Raw genomic sequence first — 23,169 nt, 5'->3', positions numbered from 1 at the left:
GGAATCTGCAATGTTATCCAAGACCAGTCCCAATTCATCCAATTGCGCCTGGACGCGAAGGCCAAACGGACCAATGGCAGATCGTCTGTTCTGAAAAAGTACGGCCCACTGAGGAAGGAAAACACAGCTCCAGGTGGGATGCTTTGGTAAGGAACAAAGTTTCGAAGAATATAGTAAAGACAGTTACAAATGGAGAAGGTGCAGAGAAGGTTCATGAAATTCAACATATAAGCTTTGAACTGGAGAGGTGCAGAAAGCCCCAGTGCAGAGTCAAAGTCCTTGGTAATGAATGGGGTCTAGCAACTTTAAGGCCGAGGGGTCTGGCAGAGCCATAGACCATTGATCCACAGTCGAGTTTTGATCGAATAAGAGCATGATATATCTTTAACATGGAACATAGATCTGCTCCCCAACTGGTAGTAGAGAGGACACGGAGGATGTTCAGTGCTCTTGTGCATTTGACCTGTAGCTGCTTTAAGTGTGGTATAAAGGTCAGCTTACGGTCAAAGATAAGCCCCAAAAACTTGGCCTCTGGGACCACTGGCAGCAAAACTTCACCGATATGAAGTTCAGGATCAGGGTGAATACCCCATTGGTGGCAAAAGTGCATGCAAACGGTATATATAGAGAAAGTAAAGCTGTTTGCCATAGTCCACTTCAGTACACGATTGAGAGCAGTTTGTAGTTGCCGCTCAATCATCGGCCAAAAAGACTTCAAATGTTCCGACGCAATTTACATTGTAATTGCGAGTGTAAAAAACAAGATAACAAATCTGACTACTGGTTTACATATTTAAAAAAAAATCATACTATATGCTTACTTTATAACATTCTAACAGTTCATCCTTATTTAAGATGAAATTATTTTTACTAGATTCATAATTTCTCTGGTTTCTCTGAGCCATTTCAAGCCATCCTATTATTCAGTTGGGACAGAATATGTTTTTTTTCTCAGTGAATAACAGAATAGTATAATTTGCATGTTCAGCTAGTGCAAAGCTTCTACTTCTGTTTTTGATTAATAACAGTATATATTTTTTAAATCTTCTGAATCAAAATAGATTTAAAGACTTGTACGTATAAGAGTAAAAAAAAAAATTTATGACTGTATGCTATCTTCTTTGTGTGGTTGCGTGATGTCAAAGAGGTTTAGAGTAGGCTGTAGATTTTAACTTATATTTGTTTTTCTTAACTCGTAAGTCCATAAACGGTAAACTTTTATTTTCAATTTAATAGTTCAAGACTAAAATATTATCACTCAAACAGCAAAGATTTTTTGCTATGTCATCAAAAATGTACAATGATAAATATTCAACTATGTAGTGAAAGGATGAACCTACATTTGATATAATGAGTCTATAGGAATCTCTTATTTTGTAACCTTTTGCAAAACAAAATCTCGGAATTACAAAATTCCTTTGAACCAAGTATTACTTCTCTAATCAATTCAGTCTGTTAAAAGTGTTGGCTTTAACCTTTACATATATACCTCCAATTAGGAACTCCAACATTCTTAGTGCAATCCTCTCTTATTTTGGATGACAATTTGACTACATTTATGATCTTTATAAATTATATTTTCCAAATTGTTTAACAACTTTAAGACTTCTACATTTTCACATTTCTTCAAACTGACTTTAAATATGATTAATTTTTACATTTAGTCAAATCATTGCCAAAACTAAAAGGATCATGCTAAGAATGTTGAGTTGGTAAATGAAGGGATATGTGAAAAAGTTAAAAAAACAATCATCAGAACATGTGGTCCAAATAGACTCCAACAATTTTTTCACTTGTATCTTTATTAGATAATTATTAAAATTTTATATCCATACATGTAATTGTTAAGCAGAAACACTGAATTAATATGACATTGTTTTTAAAATAGACAGTGTGTGCAGCTATAATTTAACATTTATCTTGGGTCCATGCAGACACCATATCATTGATCATCACTATCCATGCAATTTATGCTATAGCATATGAAATAAATTTCTAAATGTTTATTTCACTATAAAGTTACTGTGAAAAATAACTGATCAAAACAATACAGTATCAAAGTCTGTTTACTTTGATAAAGTACAACATTTTTGTGGTATGCATATATGGTATATCATTCCTCAACGTTCCCTGTGGCAACTGCTTATAATACCTTTTTTTTTTTTTTTAATATAAACCCTGTTTTGTAATCATCATAAATAACCTATTTATTGGATTTTCAGTCCATACCCTATTATAATGATACACTTTTGTTGGGATCTGATCAGACCTAAGATGACCCACAACATACAATCTTGCATATTGATGGGTAATAACTTGAGTATAGGAGTGTAATAAAGCTTTGGGAATTTTGGTACACTGTTTGCATCAAAAATGGTTTAATACCACTTACTCAGATACTGAGAACAATGTGATTTTGTAATTTCTAAATTGTTAACATATTTTTTCTAGAATACATATATGTTTATACTGTTTGTATTGCATGCTAACTTTAATAAAAATTGTAATGCAATTGGTTTTGGATTTTTAAATACAGATTTTACTATAATAGTAATTTTGTGCTGGGGTACAGTTAGTTTGGTTTGTTTTAAAGTTTGCACAAAGCTACACAAAGGCTATATGCAGTAGCCATCCCTACCTTAACAGTATAAAACCTGGAGTGAAGGCAGCTAGTCATCACCACCCACCACCAACTCTTGGGATACTCTTACCAAGAAATCGTGGAATTGACCATTACATTATAATGCCCCTAAGGCTGAAAAGGTGAGCATTACAAGTCGAGTGCTTAACAATCTGGCCATGCTGGGCCTGGTACAACTGAACCCAAAATGTTCAATGACTTTTCAAGAGTGTGCTGATGAGGGTTAACAGACTTCATGATAAAAAAAAAAAAAAAAACTCATTCCAGGAATATTCTTATAGACCAATAGTATCAAATGTAGGTTCATTCTTTTATAAGTAGCTACATTTTTATAATGAAAGTATTCTTTCCTGAGCAAAAAAACATTTACATCATTAGACATTCTATGGAATTGGACAAAAATAAGTTGAACCTATATAATAATGACATACTTGCATCTTCTGATATTGTATCACTATTCATGGAAGTACCTACTGATAAAGCTGTTAATTCTTTTGAAGACAAATTACGAGTCAACAATGTACCAGTCACTGAAATTTTAGACATGATAAATTTAGCAATAACTTGTGTGGAAAATTCATTTTTTCAATTTAATAATACAATCTATAAACATACAGGAAGCCTAGCGATGGGTCCTCCATTATCTCCCTTACTATGTAATCTTTCTATTAACAGGTTTAAAATTGATGTTTTACAGAATGCTAAATTTAAACTAGAAATATGGATTAGGTGTATTTGTGACACTTTCAAAGAGTGGGGACATGGTAAAGAAGACTTGTTAGTTTTTGATAATATCTTAAATAGTTTTAGGCCTGCTCTTTAATTTATTTATGAAGTTGAATAACAGTTAACCCTTTTTGGACACACTAAAGAAAAACAAATACAAGTAAGGAACAACAATCTATCCTAAACCTATTTCTGTTATCATGCCAACACACAAAGAATCATGTCATATAAAGTCAGATGAAATGCCAGGTTTTTCACTCTTACATTTACAAGTCCTAAAGCTGTGTTCCAATCTGGAATATTTAAAAAAATGAACTGTTATTAATCAAAAATGTAGCATTAGATAGAGGTTTTTCCTCTCATGTTGATGCAGCCATAAAAATATACCAAAATAACAAATGATGATAAAAAAGTAAACAAATCAAAGTAGGAAAAAAAAGTTTTAACCTAACGACCCAAGATTGTCATGTAACATTTTCCATAAATTAAAGCAACAAAAATTCTATCATTTGTAGACCTTAGAATAAAATTAGTGAAATATTAAGTAAAACTAAAGATGAAATCAATTTAATGGAGGAAATGGGTATTTATCACCAAGTATGGTAGTGCTTATTGAGTTTGGATAAAACAAATGTCTCAAATCTCTTTTATAACACCCTAAGAAACTTTTATAAATATCTAACTTAGGTTTTAAAGGTTTTCAAGAGCTATGAAGACTTCCACTGTAGTCACAATACATTACTGATGTAGAGAACTGATGAGTAATGTAACAGCAAATATTCTGCTGATTATTCTGATTCTGGCATCAGAAGGGCTAGCTCACCAATGTTTGAAATCATTGCAATGATTTTCACATTGACATGTTGCATTTTAACTCTGGGAGTGCAGAAATAGAAGAAAGTTTCACTAACTCCAACACATGATGTTCATCAAGACTACTTCACACTTTCATAGCAACTTTCATTCACTCATTAAAAAAAAATAAAAAAAATTAAAAAACAAAAAAGGATGGTGTAAAAATGGCAATGTAGAACCAATGTAGGGGGAAAAATCAACAAAAACATTAAAATCATTACATAAGTAGCTAATAAGTCAATGTTAAAAGCTTAAAGGAATTAACTATTGCAAGAATTCATATTATTATTCAATGTAACCTTCTTCAGTACATGTTAAAATAACCACCTTTCAGTACACCTGGGGTTCATACAGATACCACATATATTTAATGAACATGATGTTGAAAGGCTGGCATACTGGCTTCTTATAGCATTGTGGCATACCTCCATGTAGTATCATAAGCCTTCTCAATGTCAAAGAATATTGATACAAGATGTTATCATTTGAAAAAGGCTTCTCTGACATTTCAAGTCGAATCAGGTGGTCCATGGTTGAGAGCTGTCATCAGAACCCACACTGGATGGGCAAGAGGAGGTTGTTTGAATTGAAGAACTAAACAAGACTAGTATTAACCAATCTCTGTAAGGTCTTACAGAGACAGCTGGTCAAAGCAACTGGACAGTAGTTTGAAGGAATATTGGGATCCTTCCCAGACTTAGAGAAAAGTAGGACCATAGCCCAGCACCATGCATCAGGAAAAACGTGGCTCAGCATCTCGTAGTGTACAGCATCATGTCCGATCGATATACTGTCAGAGCAATGAAGGAGCCAGTTTGAATTCCACCACTGTAAAGAGGTAATTATAGTCATAGAGACAATCAGCTCAAAAGGAAAGAGGTGAATGCTCTGCCTGAGTCTTGATGGCTAAGAAGGTAGAGGATGAAGCAGAAGTGCTTGATACCCAGCAAAAGCTTTCACCTAGAGTATTGGCAATGTGCCAGGTATCAGCTTCTTCCTGGTTATCATAATGCAAGATTGAGAGAGGGAAAGAATTATATTGCCCTCTGACCTTTCAAATGTTGTCCCATTTAACTCTGAAACTGGTGACAGAAAATATGTAGGTTGTGAACTTAATCCAAGTTTCCTTCTGGCTTTGATGTCGTACCCATCAAGGATGTGCAAGGGTCTGCTCAAAAGTGATGAAGTGCGAGAGTGAAGGATACCTATGAAAAGTATCCCAGGCCCATTTTTGAGTCTTCTGTGTCATGTGTCAGGCAGAATTCTACCACAGATAAGGATATAATGAAAAATGTGTCAAGGTTTTAGGAATACATTGAGCAGCTGCCTGTATAATACAGTCGTCTACTGATGGCTTGCAGACGATAACAGGATCAAGTTCTGGGAGAGCAGTCAAAGAGGGCCAGTTGGCTTGATCCAGCTTCCACCAAAGCACACTGGTCGGGTGGCATTGAACATGGCCAGTCTATCTCAAAATTACAGGACAATGATCACTGCCTTGTGGGTTATTTTCAACTCTCCATGAAAAGTGGGAGAATAGTGAAATGGGAAACTGTGATACCAATAGCAGTAAAGAACTGACTAGGTGCATGAAAATAAGTATAAGAACGAGTACTGAAATTAGAAAGGTAATGAGCAGAGAGCATACACTCTATGGAGCAACCCCTCCCATCAATATCAGTACATCCCCAAAGGAGATTATGTCCATTACAATCTCCTAGAATTAAAAAGGGAGATGGCAAAACTGTTGAATGAGAGCACCAAGATCTGACTGATCATAGGTCTCTTCAGGAGACAGGTAGAGAGAACAAACAGTGATGGTATGACCCAAGGAAACACCAATGGCTAAAGCCTCCAAAGATGTATCAAGTGGCAAAGACAAGGAGGGTACATACTGATCAACTATCAGTACCACCCCTCCATCACACGGACTGTCATTTCTGTACAAAGAAAACTGCTGAAAGGCGACTGTATCGGCAAGTTTCAGAAATGTGTCCTGTAAAGAAAGACATACAGGATGATGAGAAGCAATCAATGCTTTGATGTCATCCAGATTAGAATGTAAACTTCAACAGCTTCATTGTATCAAGGTGATCATTTTTATTTATGTGTAGGCAAATTGAATGGAAAGCCCTTCTGTTTATGACCATGTCTTGTTTCTTTATTTTCTTTATTCAAGGGAGGTCTATCGACCTCCACAGGTTCTGTCCTGGGTCAATTGAGCAGGTCTTTGCTGTTGGAAGATGATTCTAGAGACTGTGGATGTAAACAAATGATAGTTTTGCATCTTGGGGCAGGAGAAGATGATGTACCCAAGGAAATGCCCATACCCGTAACCAAAGGAAGTAGATCTTGGTGTTGGTTGGAATCAATGTTAGGGACAGAGATTTTAGCCATGGAGGTCAAAAGACTTTTCATATGGTTTGAGAACAATTCTTTCAAAAGCACAGGGAGATCTGTCTGCACTCCCACTGTAGTAGTGGAATGAAGTGTAGCGGCATACATCCGAGATGAAGTGATGGACATCAACTTTCGAGCCTCAGGACAAGTAATGTTTTGAAACTTCTTCAAATGCTGCACCTCTTTCTTCCAACCATTTATGGAAAGATGAAAATAGAATGGGTTAGAGCCATTGCAACTGACTCAATGAGGGTCCGTTTCATGCTTATAGGCATCGTGGTCTTTCACACCACAACTAGCACATGTCAAGGAGGCACATTATGTTTTTGATTGACCAAACCACTGATGCTGGAAACATCTAAAAGGGTTTGGAATGTATGGCCACACACTGCAATTAAGATATCCTGCCTTGATAATGGCAGGTAGATGTGATGTAAATGTTAAAATGAGGATAGTGGTCAGTATCATGATTTCATATTTGCAAGTGGAGATACGCCTTACTGCAGAAACTCTTTGAATGGAGAAAACAGTGAGAATTTCTGACTTGGGGATGTTCTTCAAGTCCCTCTCAACAATAACTCCTCTTGATAAATTCAAAGTGACATGAGGCATAACCTCAACAGATATGTCCCCAACTGCCTTTGAATGCAAGAGGAATTCACTATGTTTAAATGTGAATGTTTCCACCCATATGTCACCAAAGTGAAGCATTTTGACTACCTTTAAACAGCCAGCAAATCCCTCCAATCCCTTCTGAATAAAAAAGGGAGACAGTTGTTCTAAAGGTTTATCTGAAAGAGAATGTAGTACAAAATAATGTGGTACAGGTGTTACAGATGTTGAAGACTGCTGCTCACAATCTTCAAGACGTGGTCGTTCACCTATGGATTGTTTTCCACTATTTTATTTGGAGGATCCATAATAAAAAAAATACAATGCCAAACAAGGACATAACAGCAATGCCAGGGTTTCATGAGCACTATATACCCAAACACCAGCATCAGATACAATGTTCACAACACCCATAGAGAACATCCAACACTGGTACTTTCCTGACCTTAGTACAAGGGGGGAAGCCACCCCAAGGTCATTCATCTAGAGAAATCAAGGCCAAAATGGTATGTTAGGGTTGAACCCCTCAACCACCAGGATCCTCTCCTCCCCTTCACAGGTCATCATGCACAGCAAACACATGGGTGGATGTTTAGATCCCAGAGGAGGTAAACTGAAAGAACAGAATCTTCCCTGGGAAGTCCCCTCACCAAGTACAACTATCCACACTGAGGGGAATAGTGAATAAAGAAACAGATTTCTTGAATATGTAACAAAAAACACCAAACTGTAGAAGAATGTGCTTGGGGTCGAACTACATCAAAACTTTGTTTTAAAGCTAAATTAATGCCAAATTTTGGACAACATGTAAGCAAAACATATTCTGAGTGAACATAGTGTTTCTCATATCTTTTACCTGTCATTTTACAAATATTCATTATACTGTACACTGGGTGTGGAGTGATCAGTGGATACATGGTTTCCACATGCCATACAGCTTTGATGGACTTTCCTGTCCACAATTCTTGGGCAAAGAAAACATCAATTTCTTGTTGCTGGAACACCTTGACCAGCATGCTACCTTGTGTCAAGCAATCCAAGATCTACAAAGGCAGGTTTGATGCCTTTCTACATTGCACTGGGATTCTGCAGACGTCTGAGGTTGGTTGTGTGCATTACTTCACTTCAGGAGAGATCAAACATGCAATCACTGTTTATCATGATGGATAACCTTTGTGAATCCATACACACAATGCCTGATGAAGGCAGAGCTCCAAATCTGTATATTACTTATGGTCCTGCACAGGTCCCATGCAACTTTTTATTCACAAAAATTATTCAACTGCAAAATATTGAAAGTTTTACTATTTTCATGTCAGAGGATGATAATGTGACAATTACATAAAAATAAATATAAAAATAACTAATCAATGAAAAAATATTAAAAATATTTATCATTGGGGTCCATGTGGACTTCAGGTATACTGATGATGGTTATGTGCTTTAATTCAAACCCAAGTTCATGAAAATGAAAGGAAATCAACATTTAGTTGTAACTAAAAGTTTTTCTTAGAAAGATTTGGCTACTTGTATAAGGATATTTGTATGTTCTTCGGTATTCATCACTGCTTCATGCCAAGTCACAGCTCTGTTAACTGTTTAAGGAATAGAATGTAGGGTTCATACACAAAATATAAACAATATAATAACTAATACTGTGAACACCAAAATATATCAAAAACAGAGGCTTAATTGTTAACATTATTAGCATTTAAAATTTTAATGGTAAAGGGCAATTTATATTGGGTTGAGGAATAATTCGTGAGCGTTTTTTCAAGTTAAAAAATATATTCATAAATGAAACACTTTCGCAAAATATTTCATGTCATTTGGTAGATAATTTTTTGCTCTAATAGATGGTGTGTTTGATTTTCATACGATTTTAATGTTTGCTTTCATTTTCAGCTCATTAACTGGAATGTCAAGTGGACAAAAAAATTGAGCATTTTCGACACCATCTGCTTTTCACATTTAATTTCTTGCAATTTCGTTTAAAACAATGCATACTATATACCTAGGTATTACATGAAATAAAGTATCATAATAAATGTTTTGGGTGTAATGTGTTCGTGCACTGAAGTATTGTTTTGTCTTGCATGTAATGCTTGAATGAAATTATTTAAAAACGCTCACGAATTATTCCTCAACCTAATATATACTTGGATGGACTTAACATTCAAGATGTGTAGCCTTACAAGGTGCACAAAAATAATGGTACATGTAAAGAGACAATCAACAAGTTCTTTGATAATGTAGTTGTTATGTACCACAAATAAAGTGCAGCTTAAACAGGTAGAAGTAGACAACCCACACAAGTACGGAATTATCATAGTTCTGATATAAAGAATCTTTTAACCCAATTGTGTGATAAATAGCAGTAGCAGCATACACCTCTACCTCCTGAGATATCACTGCACAGTAACAAGAAAAATTTATAAAGAGTGTAGGACAGGATAAACAAATTTTTGCCAGTAACTTAGCACGTAAAATAACTGGGGCCATTAATATGGCAACAGATTTAGATTTGTTCTAGTAGCACCACACTGCCAAATATTTGCACTGTTATAATAGTAATGCCAATCTGTCAACATCAAGGTGTGGCTAAAGTATACAAGGATCTTTTCTTGACCATTTAATAGAATTATTGGGAAACTTTGGCATTTCAGAGGCAGCCATTTGGTCAAAACCACACCCAGCTAACACTAATGAACCATTCCCCACACATCAGTATATCTGATCAAATACATTCCTTTCATCAGTGCAGATTATTACAGGTCCACAGTAGTTAACAAAGCTTCCCATATATTTTAGTGCTAGAAATTTTTTATTTTGCTTACACTGTCAAAAATATGCATGTTTTAAAATCAAACCAATATAAGACATTGTTATGTTCAAATATTCTCTAACCTACATTTACTTTTTCTTAGTTGTATTTTTAAGTCATGGAGTTTTTTCAGAAAAATCAACTTTGCAGAAGTACTGTCTTTGAAGGGTGATGTCTCTATGACTAACTAATGGGAAAGTAATGCATTTTTCATATTATGTACCAATATACTAAGAGCATAAGTGTCAATAACTTGTAAAATAGCACACATTTGAAATTTAAATATTTGATTAAAACTTCAAGAAAAAAAATAACCAGCTGTTAAGGTTAATCAGATTATTAAATAAATTTCACAGATAAAAGTTATTCAAATCATGCAAAAATATTATGCATAAAGAGATTTTTTTCTAATCAAGTAATGTAATTAGATTACACATTTCATTTATATAAGAACATGCATAAATATGCTTCACAATAAAGAAGCTCAGTGCCACTTGTTTATTAATGTCATGTTAGTGTTTAGCACAGAAGAGGATTTTGATAATTATCCAATACAGATAAGTTTACAATAAATGTTAGAGTTTATTCTCTTTACACCACTGTAAAAAAACAGAAAACCCGAGGATTACCTACGTGTGCCTTACATCTGGTACAGTAACAACTAGCATACAACAGTTGTCATCTCCTTGTATACTGTTTATTTGATGCGAGACTTTTGGGTCAATGTAAAAATTAGGAGAAAAATCCATTAAATAGGTTTTCCATGTTGTGTCTGTGCAATAGTGGTTTTAAAATACAGAATACTTCTGAAGAGTAAAAATCTAATGTCCCATCAGTCTTAATTGCAAACTTAAAAATGAGGTTAAAAATTGATTCCACAGTTACTATAATGCACAAGATGCTTCATAAATACTGCTTATGTTACTTAATATATTTTAAATTTAACAAAGCTCATTAAATAATACATATTTATGACACTGAACTGATCCCAATTAAAAGTGAATATATCTGATTAGGAAAAAAACAACAATGAATGACAATAATATTCATACACAGTACCAGAAATTATTACTGTGAGGTTCCCAAGCTGTACTTGACAATGGAACCTGATTTTTATATATATATATACAAGCTGCTAACCTGGTAATTATATGCTCAGCAACAGGTAAACTCAATGCAGAAACTTATGATAACACTTAACCTTGGCCTTCGTCACTTTTAATCTATAGCTGCTACCACACCCGATGGTTAATTATAGCTGAAATATATTCAAATTCATTTTTAGACAAGGTCACCAAAAAGACATTTCAAGCTTTTCTCTAATTAAATTACATATGTACTGATCCACAACCATTTATATGATCATGATTCTAAGTCTAAATGAAAGCCCCATTCCAACATCACCACTTGAATGTCATCTACATATCAGTAATTTTAATCGCATATCATGAAATTCAACTGTAACAATTTAGAACTACATCAAATCCCCTTTAAGGGGAATTTTGTTTATTCCTCTATTTAGAAATGAAAAATTTGTCACTCTTAAGCAAAAACGAATATTTATTCATTAGTTGTTATAAATCCTATTGATGCTGAATAAAGATATTCATATAAACAAATATTTAGAGCAATATCAGTGCATGAAATAAAAGTAAATTCAATTACTGATTATTTAAATTTAATATCAGGATATGATGCACAAAAACTTTTCATAGAATCATGAAAGCATTTGTAAATAACCTTTTATTATTATCACATTGATAAAAATAACAATTAAGTCATTAAACAGTACAGTTGTTACATATTTATCAATTACCTCAAATTTGGTATTTTTATAGCCTAATTTATTAACTGCTGTGGTGAACTTTCAGTGTTATAAAAAGAAAATTTGTTAATAATTATCAAAATATTTTCTTTCAAGTATTGGGCAGGAGTGAGTGCAGGTTCAGAATGCTTGACAAACCAGCCCAGCCAAATAGCCTCCCAAAGATACATATAACAGCCCTCCCAAGAAGTGGGGGGAACCATTTTACCAGAAAACAACAGAACCTCAACCAAAATCTGTTAACATAGTAGGCAGGTGCTCTCTCATGACTTGAATAAAGACATGAGAAGCAGATACAATATCAAAAGGAAGAGCACAAAATTGGATGACACAATGCCAGTGGATGAAACAAGAAAAAATAACAGGATAATGGGGCAGTTGAAATATAGTAAAAGACATCCAAAATACTAACCTTGGTCTTTTGCAGTCAAGCTGAAAAGAATCACTGAAGATGCCGCAGGCTGATAACTGGATACTAGTTTGTTTTTTTTGGAGGTATACAGAAAGGAGAGTAATAACTTCAATTGTGGGTATTCTTGGCCAAAAGATGTGAAACTGCATCCTTGAGATAATGAAGATACATGAAAGTTAACAAGAAAAAGGAATGGAAAGAGAATAATAAAAGTGGAAAGAAAAGCTGTTGAAAAGAGATACATGGGCTTAAACCTGGAGTAAAACCTGGCAGGTTACCTACCAACAGGACAAGCAACAATCCCAAGGATGAGGAGAAGATTGATTTGTTTTGAATTTCCTATAAAGCTGCACAACAGCCATCTGCATTAGCTATTTATAATTGAGTAGTGATAAACTAAAGGAAAGAGAGATCGTCAACATCATCCACTGCCAACTCTTGGATTACTCTTTTACTAATTAATAATGGGTTTGACCATTACATTATAATCCCACAGAGCCAAAAGGATGAGCATATTCAGTGACATGGATCTCAATCTGCAACCATTAAATTGCAAGTTCAGCACTTTAACTACTAGGTCATGCCAGGCCCAGAATCAGAAGAAGGCCAGGAAAATGGAATGGGGAGATATGAACACAGCAGGAATAGAAGAGTGAGATCAAGAAATATGAGAACCCAAAGTATACAATTGGGGAGAGGAACCATGTAAGAATAGATAAGCTCATAAGATACACAAAACAATGTGGTGTAAAGAGGAGAATAAACTTCTCCAAAAACCCTTCTGAAGCATGATGAAGAAAACCATCCTGAATTGTTTCTAAAAATCTATTTCCTTCAAGCTTGATTTTAAAATGCCTCAATCTATAATACCTAAAATTAAAACCCTCAATTATGACCTCCTTAATATCTCAAAGTAATTTCTCATTCCTTTTTGTCAGTTTCTTCAGGTAGTCTGTAACAAACTTCAATTAAAAAGGCATTTCCTCTTGTAACAGCTAATACAAACTCAAAGTACATTCAACCTCTTCACTTTGATATTTTTATATTTTTGATAAAAGCCCACTTCTCTTTTTAGTACCTTATTCCTATTGAATAGCATATAACCCTGAATTTCAATGAAATTCCCATCATCAAAATTGTCCATATTTCAAAGTTTCAGTTATTCCCCTTATCCTACTACATCAAAATACCCTCATAGTGTCATCCATATTAGAGATCAGTGAATATAACTGTCGAAGGGATAAGGCAAATCTTTAACATTGTTAACAGCTTTATCACAGACAAAACCTAACCACTGCAAATTAAAATAAAATTATATTAACCATTAATGTGTCACAATTATATTCTGATACTGAATAAAATTTCTCAGGCAAGTTATTTTTACTTCACCCTGTTAGCTTTCATAAAACTCATGGAAAAAAATGGATGAACTCTTTCTTATATCAGTTAACACTCTTCTTCCTGAGAAACACAGCAAAAGAAGAAACTTTTGACCAATACCAAATATACTTAGAGTTACTCATATAAAACTTATAACTTTTATAACTTATAAAATCAAAATATGTAACCATCTGAAGAAAGTAAGAGAACCTCTAAAATATCCAAAAATGCAACTCTTAATGATTTTCTCACCCACCCACATGCAAGAATAAAAATCTTTCTTATTGAAAAACAGTACAAACAACAAAAACTATTATAATTATTATTAATATCTCTTGCTCTTTATAAATGATTCAATGCTATTGTAACTTGGTGCACAATAATTCCCAGCAAACTGGGTTATCTTTATACAGCATCTATAAATCAGATGTTCACCTAAACTCCTCCTTCAATCTTTAGTCTTATTCCATTTACCTATTGTTCACATTCAACTTTATTAAAAAGATACTTTATTTGGATCACATTAATACATAAACATATCCTAAATGTTTTAACCAAAAATATCTATAGCCCTCAAAATGCTTACTGAGATTTATCATATGCACAGCATGACCAGACACCTCAGTTTTGAGTAACTCAGCACTTCCTTTGTTGTTTCCTTGAAAAATTAGCCATAAAGCAAATTGTAACAACTGACAGTTTCACAACTGCATATGTCAATGAACACATGATATTGTACTCGCAATAACAGAGAAAGTTGAAAGTGATTCTCAGGTGCCATTCTTAGCCCATGTTAAATTTCAAGCCATATGTCATTTTTCAATGTAATTTGAGAGTGAACACAAAAGAAAGTTCTTCAGAATTTTACTGTAACTCAGTCTGATAAGTTAGTCAAAAACTACAGCATCAATAATGTACGTAAAGATATCTATTTCACCTGATATTTATTATTTGCATAATTCACTGGATAAATATATATAATTTCCCTGCAAAATATGAGAATTTCTTCATTTGAAAGCAACAGATTGAGAATAAGGCAGCTAGTTAATACTATTTATTGCTAACTCCTGGGCTACTCTTTTACAAAATAAATGTGAAATTGACCATCACATTATAATGCCTCTACAGTTGAAAGAGCAAAGGAGTTATGCAACAGAATATGAATCCATAATCCACGGATTGAGAGACAAGAGTCATAACCAAGAGGCCATGCAAGGCCATGAAAAGTAAACGCATAATTAAAACTAACTTGTTCTAACAGAATTACAAGACTTGTGTTGTTGGCTTTTTTAAGCTCAAAATTACCCAACTGGCTGTTTGCATTTCACTCATCACAGAGAACTGAATCTCGTATTTTGATACTGCAAATATATAAATGTGCCACTAACCCCACCAAAGGAACCAAACAGAAAGGATCCTAATTTTAAGATCCAAAATGCAGAGATTTACCAAGTTTTATGATTTGAAAATCTCACACCCTACATACATACATAGCAGAATTAATTGCATAAATAATAAGTTAACTGGAACACCAGTGACATTGTTACACACTGTTCTGAACTTTCACATTCTAAAACAAGAATTCACACTTCTGAAAATTCTTTTTCTTTAATTTCATTGGTTACTGGAATAAATTTTATTTCATATTTTCTTATATAATATTAATATGATCTGATACAATACATATTCTAATAAACAAAGTACTAAAATTTGCTGAAAACCTCACAGAAAATTTGAAGCAAATCTACATTTGAAACTTTACCAAATTAAACACAGAATACAGTGTATCATTCAAAAATAAATACATTGAAAACTTAATTGTAATGTGGAAAGTACATTACTATAAAACAATGCACTATCCTCAGCATATGTAATACAAAGTTAAAATTATACTGCACCAACTTCTTGATAATAGATATATAATACTAAAACTACACACCTGAAACATTTAAAAACACTGTGTAGATGATCTGTTTTTACTTATAATGAAAGAAACAGTAAATTCAATTAGTTTTTAATAGGTTAAAAGATAAAGATTTTAATGAGCTCATCATGAAAACACCATCTTACCTGTTTTTTTCTAGTTCATTGTGCGTTGTTCTACAGGAAAAAATAAAAATGTTACTATTACAAGAAAGCAATAAAGCATTTTTTCTTACAACCCACTAAGTTAATTACATTTCACTTGTTTAAGATATTAAATATTGATTTTGCCTATTTATAAATAGCAAAATTTTAAGCAAAATTCAAATAAATAATTACATTGCACTATTATTAACATGGTTACTACCTTCTGCAATCCCATTCGATAGATTATACAATGCCAAGCTGAATCCATGTATAACATATTTGAGAATTTTCACTTATTTAGCAAATGACTGCACTATCTGTACTCTTCCATCATGCAAACTATGTTATTAGTGCCATTTATCACATCATGTGATCACTGGATAAAAATCCAAAATATATATCAGCTTACTCGATATCAAGCACACTTAAAAGCTTGCCATATGCAAACTGTTAAAAGTTCTGGAAAAGTCAGCAACAATCTGAATGCTATGTTGGAACTGCCTGAATTCTGCCTACTCAAAAAGTACTTTCCTTTACTGGTAACCTTAATAAAATTAAAATTCAGAACCTCATGTTGATACTTCTGGTAATGACTGTAAATCTCAACCTGAGATAAAATGTCCAAAACTAAAGCCAAAGAAAATTGTCAAAGTAAACTGTTTCTCTAAAAACAAATGGGTTTTTGCCTTTATGACATTTGTAAGATGGGGAAAAAATGCAACTACTATTAGAAAAAAGAAGATTTAGTCAAAAAAATCATGTTACTTACACAGCAACTATAAAATGTAACTAAAGGAAAATACTAATTTGCTAAAACTATGGCTTGAAATATTAGAATTAGGTTATTTTATGGTACACCTTGAAATATTTAGTTAAATATTCTTAAACATTTAATAGATTTGAGACAACAGTAAATTCTAGTATTTTTAGGAATGCTCTTCTTTCAGCAACTTACCAAATCTAATAAGCTGAACAATCTGTTTGATCAAGTAGAATTGCCCTATTCTCTGAAGACTTACTAAGATAATTCAATTACACTACAATGGATTAGTTCTTATCGCATAAATTTTCACAATGCAATTTATGTACAGCTGATCTGTTATGATTCATATCCAACATAAATTTGTGTTTTTCTTTAAGTCCTCTGTAGTGTCTAATAAAATTTAAGTCACTAATTAATACAGATGGTAATTAATATACCGATTCTTTACATTAAAAACTTCTATGCTAAAACACTAACATAAGGTGGTTGAATGAATCAACCTTACCAAAACATTAAACCTGCCAATTTAGACCATTACACACATTTGTTACAATACATTTAAATGTGGCATTTTGCCAACATGAGCCAAAAACTAGTTCTTAATTTGACACTTTTTTTTATATATATTTTACAGTATTTTTAGCTTGAGTCTTTATTTAGAACAATGAACCACAATTTATATATAGTTCCTGTATAAGATGAGAAAATTTATGAAACAAAAGTTAACAATAATAAATATTACATGCCATCAAATTGTAAATTTGCATTATTATAGCTATCATGCAACATTTCCCTCACTAATCTTGACTAATAGCAGAAATAAGCAATTATACTTTATAAGAGCCTGTCATTAACATGATGTTGCTTTGCATAATATTTCCAACTGCCAAAATTAAGTAGACTGGAGAAACAGGAATTTTAACATGAAGTTTGGATTTTGCCTAGGTGTTGGTATATGCATGTTTCAACAACATTTATTATGAAGTTTTAAATATTTCTTACTTCTTTCATAAGGAAATTAAGGAGCAATAAGTCTACATAATGCATATAAAATAATAATATTATGAAACAAATAACTAGAGATTCTCTACTAATAATAAATGTTAAACTATCTTTTATTTTCAAAGGTTTTCCAATACAAGGATTAACAATATAGCAGTAACAATGAGTTGTTAAGCCATCGGAGTTCAGTTTAAAGAATCCTAAATAGGCATTCACATATATCCTAGTTTAAAAACCTACAAATATTCAAGGAACACTTCTTCAAGCCCTTAACTATTGTAATGTTCAAGTAATGAATATTCCAATCCTAAGAGTCAGCTACTTAAAGTGAACGTTTGCTTACAATGAAAAGTTATTTCTGACAGGTAATTACCACTACTCATACAAACATTTATGCTAAGTTTACATACCTCACCACTTCTGCACCATTTCATACAGCATGTGACTACTCTTCACCAATAATAATAGCACTCATACTGAAGAAGCTAGCAGTAAGTATAAAAGGTGTGAAACGTGTAAGAGTGGGTAAGTACCTATTGAAAATACATTTTCAGAGTAGATTGGTTGGTTGGTTTGGCATTTTATGGTGCAAAGCAACAAGATTATCTGCACCAAACATCCAGTAAAAAGTTAAAATTCATAAAAGGAAATTAAGGTAAAACAAAACAAAGTTTAATTTTTGAATTAAAAAACAAATAGCATTAAATCCAATTTTTACATCAGTCTACAGCAGTAACAGAAAAACTACAGTAATACAAGTTGTAAAGGAATTTCTGTAGCATAATTGTAGGCACCACAATTTGCTGCAATGACTAATGGGTAAGTTCAAAAATTGGTGTTAATCACCTGAAGTTGGCCTTTCCAGTCCTGTTTGAGTTATTTGACATTATGGCCATTTTCAGAAAGTAATAAAGGTTGTAAAAGACTTGTAGCAAAATTTTAATTATTAAAACTCACTGGGATGACTAACAAGTAGTTCAAACATCAGCATTAGACACCTGAAGTTTGTCTTTCCAGTCCTGGTTGAGTTATTTAATGTTACAGCCATTTTCTAATTTGAAATAGAACTAGATGCACTTTGATTCTTAAAAGGGAATCACATTAAAAAAGGTCTACTGTATAAAAAAACAACAAATAGCATTAAATAGATTAATGGCCTTTAAAAAACTAAAAACATTTCTAAGGCAGACTAACATTATGGATAAACCTTGAGACTAAACATGTTTAAAATCGTGCCATCATTGAGAGTGGTAAGGACGGCAAGACACGAAAATGTGGCTTCTTGTGACCCATGTGTTACACAGACAACACATTGGTACATCAGTCCCAGATAAAAGAAAATGGTGAGTTAAACTGTGACCAATGCATGATCTAGTTAGGACAACTTCCTGTTTCTGATCCTTACAGAATCAAGATGGCCAAAGTCCAACAGAAGGTTTTATTTGGAAAAGCTTGTTTTCATGTTGCTCACTCCAAGTCAACTGCCAAGTGGCATGGAGCTAAACCCTGAATACAGGACCATAGTCCATGTATAAAACAGACACAGCAATGATAGTGCCAGAGCAGACAAATTTAGCTGCAGTGTCATCAAGCCTGTTCCCATGAATACCAACATTGCCTGGTATACAGAAAAACTGGATAGAAGTAGATGTTAAAGAAAAATGGGTCAGCTGGTTATGAATATCAGCAAAAACAGGGTGAGAACTAACATGAAGCAATTCCAGGGCCAGTAGAGAACTAAGTGAACCAGTATAAATAGGAAAATTTGAGTACTGCTTAGCTTCTATGTAATCCAGGGTAAGAGAAATGGCATACAGTTCAGCAGTGAACATAGAAACTGTGCAGAGGAGTCTGCTCACAACCACTGAACCCCAACAAACCATGGCAGAGCCCACACAGTAACCTGATTTGAACCATCCATATACATAGGAATAAAAGGATGGTTTGAAAGGTGTTCAGCAAATAACAGACAGTATTTCCAATCAGGAATATCTGCTTTCCTCAGATGACTCAAGGAAAGGTCACATTTGGGGACTGTAAGAAGCCATGGTGGGATGGGCTGTCCAGTAAATACAGCAACATTATCTAAGAACAGACTCAATTCATCCAACTGTGCCTGGATACAAAGGCTAAAAGGAGCAATGGCAGATCACCTGTTTTGAAAAAGCATGGCCCACCAAGGAAGGAAATCACAACCCAAGGGATACTGTGGTAAAGATCAAAGTTTTGAAGTATACAGTAAAGGCAATTGCAAACAGCAGAGGTGTAGAGAAGGTTCATGAGATTCTGTGTATAAACTCTGAACTGGGGATGTGCAGAAAGCCTCAGTGCAGAGCCAAAGTTCCTGATGATAAACAGGGTCCAGCATCTTTAAGGTCCAGAGCGACAGACCAGTGATCCACAGTCACTTTGATCACAGAAGAGCACAATATATCTCTGGCATAGAACATCAATCTGCTCCCCAAGTGGTGGAAAAGAGGACACAGAGGATGTTCAGCACTCTTGTACATTTGACCCATAGCTGCTTGATGTATGGTATAAAGGTCAGCTTATGGTAAAAAAATAAGCCCCAAGAACTTTGTCTCAGGAACCACAGACAGCATAACTTCACCAATACAAAGTTCAGAATCAGTATGAATACCCCATTGGTAGCAAAAGTGCACGCAAATGATTTTAAAGAGAGAGAGAAGTTAAAACTGTTTGCTATGGCTATGGTCCACTTCAGTAAACGATCGAGAGTAGTCTGTAGCTGCTGCTCATTATACCTCACGTTCAATGCGTGACACGAGATGTGAAAGTCGTTAACATAGAGCCCATTTGCAACAGTAAGAGGGAGTTGTTCAGTGATGGTATTTATCTTCATACTGAAAAGTGTGACACTCAAAACACAGCCTTGAGAAACTTCATGTTCTTGTAGAAAAGAACAGGAAAGTGTCGAACCCACACAAACATGGAATCATCTGTCCATTAAAATTTTTTAATAAAATGGGCAAATTCCTGCAAAATGACACACCTCCATGATGTGAAGTCGTTAACATAGAGCCCATTTGCAGTTTGTTCAGTGATGGTATTTATCTTCATACTGAAAAGTGTGACACTCAAAACACAGCCTTGAGAAACTTCATGTTCTTGTAGAAAAGAACAGGAAAGTGTCGAACCCACACAAACATGGAATCATCTGTCCATTAAGAATTTTTTAATAAAAATGGGCAAATGGCCACATAACCCATATAAAAAAGGTCCTGCAAAATGACACACCTCCATGTTGTATCATAAGCCTTCTCAATGACAAAGAATAATGATGAGATGTTATCATTTGAGAAAGGCTTCTCTGACTGACATTTCAAGTTGAATTACTTGGTCTATGGTGGAGTGCTGTCAACAGAGCCCACAATGAGTGAGTGACAGGAGGAACCAAACAAGACTAGCATTAACCATCCTCACTGAGGTCTTACAGAGACAGCTCGTCAAAGCAATTGGACAGTAGTTTCAAGGAATCTTGAGATCCTTCCAAGGTGTAGAGAAAGGTAGGGCAATAGCCCAGCACCAGACATCAGGAAAAAAAATTTCCTGCCAGATCCAGTTAAAAACAACAGAATAATAACAAAGAGAAGCAGCATCTTCTAGTGTACATCATAAGGTTTGATCAATGTACTGTCAGACCAAAGAAGGGCCAGTTTGAATTCCACAAGTGTAAAGAAGCAATTATAATCATAGAGACAAATCAACAATGTGCAATCCACAGTAAAACAAAACACCTGGAATAAATACAGAGATATCCAACCTCAACCTAGATGTAAAATTCTACAACTCATTTTCAGCATTAGGAGGTTCAGAATGAATAAGATGAAAACAAATACAGAATAACAAACAATGTGGCTAGAGCATGTGGAACATGTTACTTATACACATGAATACCAACTACAAGTAGTGTGTTATACACAAAGCAACTCGAACTATGAATAGGAAGTTGAAATGTAGCTTAAACTGAACAAAGTCTGAAAACCACTGTAGGAACAAGAAATATAATAAATGGAGCTTGGAATTATAGCATTGCATCATTGCCTCAAAACAACTATACAAACAGGACATTCCATTAAAAGAATTTTGTTGGGTTGAGATAACAAAAAATCCACAACCAGGTTCAGGATGCTAAGAATATGGCAAACTAAGACCACTTATATGGAGATTCAGGGTTTTAAAACAGATTTAGATTTAGTACCTCTTTACTTGATGATACAAGTGACCACTGTGAAGCCATAACCAACCAAGAAATTGGGATAACTCTCAAGCATAAGGGAGCCTCATGGAAACCCTGCAGATTATGTTTCCTGGAAGATGATGGGAAAATGATCACTGCCACATGGGTAACTGGCATGGCCAGGCATCAAACATGCTTGCCCTTTCAGCTGTGGGGCATTATAATTGACAGTCAACCCCACTATTCATTGGTAAAAGAATAGCCCAAGAGTTGACAGTGGGTGGTGTCTTCCTTCTAGCCTTACACTACTAAATTAGGGACGACTAGTGCAGATAGCACTTGTGTAGCTTTGTATGAAATTCAAAACACAACCCATACTCTAAGAAAAATAAAAATAGAGGAAGGGTGAGAAGACAGATCTATAGCAGTAAAGGACTGACTGGGTGCATAAAATTAAATAAAATAATCATAACTAAATACAGTGAGATTATGATCTGAGAGTATATGCTCCATTAAATAACCCCTTTCATCAATGTCACTGCTATCCCAGAGAGAAGCTAAGTCCATTAAAATCACACAAGAGAAGAATGGGAGATTGCAACTGATATAGGTCTGACTGATTGCAAGTATCTCCTAAAGAAAAGTAGATGGAAAAAATAGTAATAATATGACCAAAAGAGAGATGATTTCCTATAGTCTCAAGTGGCTAGTGGCACAGATGTGGAAGGCACATCCTGAGTGACCAGCAAAGTCACACTATCAAGTGTTCAATCATCACACAACCTGTCTTTCTGATAGAAGAAAAACTGCCAAAGGGTGATGGTATTGACAAATGGAGGAAAAGCTTCCTGTAAGGAAAGAAAGACTGAATGGTATGAACTAATCAGAGCCTTAATACCATCCAAGTTGGAACATAAGCCATGATAGTTCTATTGAAACAATGTGACTGTTGTTATTTAGTAGGGATGACAGCACAGCACCCTTTAATTGGAGACCATGGTGCTTCTCTTTAGAAAACAGAGGTCTGTCGATCTCCATGGATTCTGTCCAAGGTTGACTGAGCAGATCTCTGTCAGATGACTGCAAGTTTAGTGATTGTAAGTACAATCATATAATGCTTTTTTTTCCCCACCTTGGAGCCAATGGAAATAGACCCAACCAGTCAACAGGGAACAAACTCTGAAGGTAAGAGATAAAAATGTCTTGAAGAGGCATGGAAAGGTTGGTCTGCACACCTACAAAGGTGGTAGAGTGAAGGGTGGCAGTGTTGCATCTTTGTCAACATAGAAGACAAAAGTGTCAGTGCCTCTGGCTAAGACATGTTAACAGCCTCAAGTGCTATATCTCTTCTTCTTCAATTCACTTGGGACATGAATGGGAATATAAATGGTGGAAGTCATCAAAGTCGATGCAGTAATGCTCCTGGTCACATTGATCCACCTCATGGTACTTGCCACC

The 23,169-nt window shown here is 34.4% G+C and overlaps 1 protein-coding gene across 2 annotated transcripts in view; it reads right to left on the bottom strand.

Annotated features, from left to right (window-relative positions):
* Positions 1-23,169, bottom strand: part of LOC143255546 (max-interacting protein 1-like) — a 68,631-nt gene that overhangs the window by 40,539 nt on the left and 4,923 nt on the right. The window contains exon 3 of one of the 2 annotated variants that reach the window (XM_076511375.1): positions 15,746-15,775. The exons of the other annotated variant lie outside the window; for it this stretch is intronic. Coding sequence (XP_076367490.1) covers positions 15,746-15,775 — 30 coding nt within the window. The remainder of the gene's footprint in view (positions 1-15,745; positions 15,776-23,169) is intronic. 2 annotated transcript variants of the gene reach the window in all.

The sequence above is a fragment of the Tachypleus tridentatus genome, chromosome 7 (assembly GCF_004210375.1).
Source record: "Tachypleus tridentatus isolate NWPU-2018 chromosome 7, ASM421037v1, whole genome shotgun sequence".
In the NCBI taxonomy this organism is placed as follows: Eukaryota; Metazoa; Arthropoda; class Merostomata; order Xiphosura; family Limulidae; genus Tachypleus; species Tachypleus tridentatus.
Note: the sequence above shows the minus strand (reverse complement) of the source record. Positions and strands in the feature narration are given on the sequence as shown.